The sequence below is a fragment of the Nelusetta ayraudi genome, unplaced genomic scaffold, assembly GCF_046127955.1.
Source record: "Nelusetta ayraudi isolate G7.1 ecotype Tasmania unplaced genomic scaffold, CSIRO-AGI_Nayr_v1 ptg000146l, whole genome shotgun sequence".
NCBI lineage: Eukaryota > Metazoa > Chordata > Actinopteri > Tetraodontiformes > Monacanthidae > Nelusetta > Nelusetta ayraudi.
This window is the reverse complement of record NW_027466196.1, coordinates 1,377,501-1,382,500: the sequence shown is the minus strand read 5'-3', so window position 1 is coordinate 1,382,500 and position 5,000 is coordinate 1,377,501. Positions and strand designations below refer to the sequence as shown.

Below are 5,000 nucleotides of genomic sequence, written 5' to 3'. Positions count from 1 at the left end.
GGACCTGGACCTTTAAAACCAGCCGGTGGCGCTGGTGGGTTTCTCCAGTTTCCAGTGTGTCAGTTGCAGAGGGGGCCGAAGTACTCACATTCTGTCTGAAAGTAAAAGTACACATACTTGTATCAAGAAATTGTCTGCTCAAAGTAAAAGTCAGAAAGTTCCGTTTCTAAAATGTTCTGAAGTTAAAAGAAAAAAATATCATTTTTTGCCATTAATGAAACAATACATTGGTTGATCATTTTGCAAAAAGTAAAAAGTTGTCGCTGAATAATCTGGACTGAAATGACGCGAGGTCAGAGGTCAGAGGATCACTTTGAACACCTTGGCTGCACTCAATTCTATAGGGTTTCTTTTCTTTTTCACAACAAACTGTGACCAGTAATAGCTCTGACCAGTGAGATATTATGGGATGCTGACACTGCTAAGAACATGAGTTTAATTTTCTCTGGACTGAAAACCTGCTGAACTTTGACCCCCAAAGCCGAGGAACACAATTTGAATTTGTTTGAGTGCTTTTAAACACAAAGGTGGCCAGCAGGGTTTTCCAATGTGAGCAGTGGAAAGTACAGATATTAGTTTACAAATGCAGGGAGTCAAAGTAAAAAGTGGCCAGAAAAAGTCATACTGGAGTAAAGTACCGATAGTTGACAAAAGTAGAGTATTAGTAGTAGTACTAGTAGTAGTAGAGTAGCATTTATTTGTACTGTCCTCCTGCCCTCCTCTGCTGAGGTGGTTGTGGCAGGAAGTGCAGGGCAGCAATGCCACACTAAACATGTGAGTCTATTTGCTGTGGCGCCCTCCGGAGGGACCAGCTGGAACTATTTGCTGTGGCAGCCATAAAGTCTGACCTCAGACTGAACTCTGCGCTGCAGTAAACTCTCATGTTCGTCACTGTGTTGGCAGACACACGTGTGTCAGGAAGGGTCAGGTGGCCTGAAGGGGCCCTGACTTCTGAACCAGCAGCTCCAGGTCCAGGGTCTTTTTAAGACCTTGTGTTCCAGGAGTCAGAGTCAGACTCCCTGGCGGTTGAACCGGAAGATGCTGAAATTCCTGGACGGTGAAGCAGGCACTGCAGAGCTTCTCCCGCTGCTCCTTCAGTCCAGCTTCAGTCTCTCACAAAACAACTCAACAACCTCCCTTTTCCTTCTCCCAGAGTCTTGTAAAGTCAACGTGGACTGAGATCATAGCATAGCGGGGATGATGTTACAGGACTGGACTTGTGCTCGCCGCGATGCTGGGACGGTTGAGTGCTAAAGCAGGTGCCTGGCTGCAGAGCAGTGAGTCATGTGAAAGCGACACCAGAACACGAAGAAATGCCTCCGAGGCTCCGAGTGTTGTGAGAGAGATCCAGGGAGAGAAACGGATCCACCTGGCACACCGCTGAGGACTGTTAGTCACATTCACCAGCCACCAATCACCCTTCCAGTCCTCCCCGACAGGGCGTTAAGTGGGTGACAAAGACAACAAAGCCACAGAAAGATGGGGGAACAAGAACCAGAGTGCGGCTGTGAAGGTTCTCAGTGGCCCGGCTCAGTGGACACAGGGTTCACTGGAGGCTACTGGACCTCGCTGTCAACTCAACCCTTTCTATAAAGAAGAAGAAGAAGCAGCGTCTTGTTGGTTCGACCAGTGACTCCAGACTTTATTGATTTATTTATAACACATATTCATATTTCTCTCTGGATGCAGAGAACGTTAAGAGAAGGTGAGGTGAGGTTGGAAAGGCTTATTGTTCAATGACCTCACCTTGACCCAACAGTTGACCCAACAAGCCCAGAACGACCTCAAACAGAGATTTCATCACGTGCACATTAACAAGGACAAACATTAACAAAAAAAAATATTTGTGTCTTCACAGGTCCCGAGCACAAGTGTAAGTCCGGTCCGGTGGACTTGGTCTTCCTCATTGACAGCTCCCGCAGCGTCAGGCCCCACGAGTTTGAGACCATGAGGAAGTTCATGATCGACATCCTGGACACTCTGGACATCGGACTGAACGCGACCAGAGTGGGCGTGGTCCAGTACTCCAGCCAGGTAACCGACCAATCCTCACTGGTTCTCTGCCTGCCCCGCAGCAGATTATACCAATCAAGATTGAGATCTACTAAGAACCTAGAACCTTTCCAAAGGTTCTTATTAACCAAAGCTGATTCCTGTCTCGCCTTGTCTGTAGGTGCGCAGCGAGTTCTCCCTGAAGGCTCATGCCAAGCTGGACTCCATGGTGAAGGGCATCAACCAGATCATCCCGCTGGCTCAGGGCACTATGACCGGCCTGGCCATCAGATACGTGATGAATGTGGCCTTCACTGCTGAGGAGGGCGACAGGCCAAAGGTAGAGGCACCTGCACCAGAGACTAGGGCCCTGGATCAGAGACTAGGCCGCTGGTTTAGAGACTAGGCCCCTGGACCAGACACTAGACCCCTGGACCAGACACTAGACCCCTGGACCAGAGACTAGGCACCTGGACCAGAGACTAGACCCCTGGACCATAGACTAGGCACCTGGACCAGAGACTAGACCCCTGGAACCGACCGTTTCAAACAATTTGTCAGGGCAAAGCTGCATCTTCACGTGGGACGGCATGTCGTAGATTGAAGTTTTTTCCAGAGGAACTTCATAGGGAACCGTCGGTGAAATGTGGACTGACGCAGATGTTCTTTGGCCCCTTCAGGTCCCCAACGTGGCCGTGATCGTGACAGACGGCCGCCCTCAGGACCGCGTGGCCGAGGTGGCGGCTGAGGCCCGAGAGAAGGGCATCGAGATCTATGCGGTGGGCGTGGCCAGGGCCGACATGACCTCGCTGAGGGCCATGGCGTCGCCGCCCTTCGAGGACCACGTCTTCCTGGTGGAGTCCTTCGACCTCATCCACCAGTTCGGGCTGCAGTTCCAGGACAAGCTTTGCGGTGAGGCTGCCGGTCTGCCCAACAACACCTGGACTCGCTCGTAGCGACCGCCGGGTGACTCAAAGAGTCGGCTCATCTGCTGGGAGGAGAAAGAAGATCTAAAAAACATAATCATGAAATGCTAACAAATCTTACCAACACACGAGAGGAGACGCTGCTCGGTTTTTATTGACTTCATCCTGAGCCAATCAGCAGCTTTTGCTTTTGAATGTGAAATACTTCATAGCGCGGCCGTGTCAGAGTATCAGAGTAAAGCAGGGCGGAGTGACCTCTAATTCGTCCACACCGTACACTTATTGCCTACCTCACTGTTGGCGAGGCATTGAGTCCAACGGTGTTACCGGACTGTTACGATGACCATTCGCTAAATCGCAGATGGCGTAGGCAAAATACACAACGTTGTCAGCAAACAATCTCCGCTGAAAAGTTGTTGTTGGAACGACATTACAAGGTTGCATTCATGTGCGCAGAAAAAAGATTCCTGGCGCGGCCGAAAGAGGAAAAGTTATTTGCGTTGTTATTGGCTTTAAGTAGCGGTTAGCATTTCCTCGCTACTGGCGCTGAAGGATAGCAACAGTGTTACTGATATTTATCGACGCCAACGGTCACTACATGTATATAAAAAAGCAAACTTATCGACTGTACAATATCTGTCTCTCTACTCATGTATGTCGATGATCATTGGATCATTTGCACCGATTCCTACTGCATTTCTGTTGGTCAGCTGCTGGGTACTGCTTGTAAAGCTGTCACATAGTGAGACTTTTCTGAAGCAGTCAGAACTTCATTGTGCAACTTCAGGCCACTGTTGGACCGCAACCAAAGGTTTCACCACGACGTTCGTCTGACAAGGTCTCGGAATCCGCGTGTAGTGACCTCTGGTGGGAGGTCAATGGAACTGACCACACACACAAACACACAGCACCAGGGGCTGACTGCAGCTCACCTGTCCCGCCAGGTGCGGACCTGTGCCAGGAGTCGGAGCACGGCTGCGAGCACGTCTGCGAGAGTTCTCCAGGCTCCTTCCACTGCCTCTGCCTGCCCGGACACACGCTCAACCCGGATGGAAAGACCTGCGCAGGTGAGAGGCTTGTTGGCGCCACCGCCGGGTGGGTCTCGGTCCTGGACTGTGGGGACCGGGACGACGGAGGACAGTTTGTTCAGTAAGCCTGAGCAGAGGTGGCGACTGGACTTCTGGACTTTAGGAAAAGAACAGAGAGACTTCACACAAGCAGCAGTCAGAAAGTTCAGCTTCTGAAATGTACCGAAGTAAAAAGTAAAGAAAAACACATTTCTGCCATTCATAAAACAATTACATTAGTGAAAACTGTACTGACCAGAGGTCAGAGGTCAGAAGTCCGATGTCTTCATGAGCATCTGGATCACTTTGAACAGTTTTGCTACTCTCAAAAACTATATTTATATGACATCAGTGTGCAAATGTAGGCAGTCAAGAAATACTCCAGTAAAGTACAGATACCTGAATAATCTACGTAAGTACAGTAACAAAGTATTTGTACTTGGTTACCTGTGCAGCTGTGGACCTGTGCGCCGAGGGCAAACACCACTGCGAGCAGATCTGCATCAGCTCCCCAGGGGCGTTCACCTGCGACTGCAACCAGGGCTACCAGCTGAAGGCCGACCTGAAGTCCTGCTCCAGTCAGTACCCCCCCCCCCCCCCCCCCCCCACCTCCCAGCCGCCTTCTGTTCCTCCTCTTCCTCCTGCTCATGGGAGTTCCACCCCTGCCTAACCGAGAACCACTAGCTAGGAGACACCTTGAAGGCCTTTAGCACCTTTTCTTTTTTTTTTTAAATTCACATCTTTATTGATATTCTGCAGCAATTTTGACAAAAGATATAAATTTCAAATATTATAAAAAAAAAAAAAGATGAGTAAAATAAAATATAATGAAATTAAAAAAAAATAAAATAGAATAAAAAAACCTTTAGCACCTTTTCAAGGTGCTAAACATCCAGCTGGGTCTTAGCGGAGAGGAACCTTGGAAGGAACGTTGGTGCCTCCCTGGCATCTCCACTGGCCCTGACTTCTCCTCCTCCTCCTCCTCCTCCTCTTTCTCCCCCTCAGTGATCGACTT

The 5,000-nt window shown here is 49.5% G+C and overlaps 1 protein-coding gene and 1 long non-coding RNA gene across 3 annotated transcripts in view; one reads left to right on the top strand and one right to left on the bottom strand.

Moving 5' to 3' along the window:
- The window catches only part of LOC142879788 (uncharacterized), a 236,548-nt gene that overhangs the window by 20,001 nt on the left and 211,547 nt on the right, over positions 1-5,000 (bottom strand). The window lies entirely within an intron of this gene.
- Positions 1-5,000, top strand: part of matn4 (matrilin 4) — a 19,201-nt gene that overhangs the window by 6,828 nt on the left and 7,373 nt on the right. For both annotated transcript variants that reach the window (XM_076013339.1, XM_076013338.1), the window contains exons 3-8: positions 1,859-2,034; positions 2,174-2,332; positions 2,673-2,904; positions 3,863-3,985; positions 4,441-4,563; positions 4,991-5,000. The exon at positions 4,991-5,000 is cut by the window's right edge and continues 113 nt beyond it. In XM_076013339.1, coding sequence (XP_075869454.1) covers positions 1,859-2,034; positions 2,174-2,332; positions 2,673-2,904; positions 3,863-3,985; positions 4,441-4,563; positions 4,991-5,000 — 823 coding nt within the window. The remainder of the gene's footprint in view (positions 1-1,858; positions 2,035-2,173; positions 2,333-2,672; positions 2,905-3,862; positions 3,986-4,440; positions 4,564-4,990) is intronic.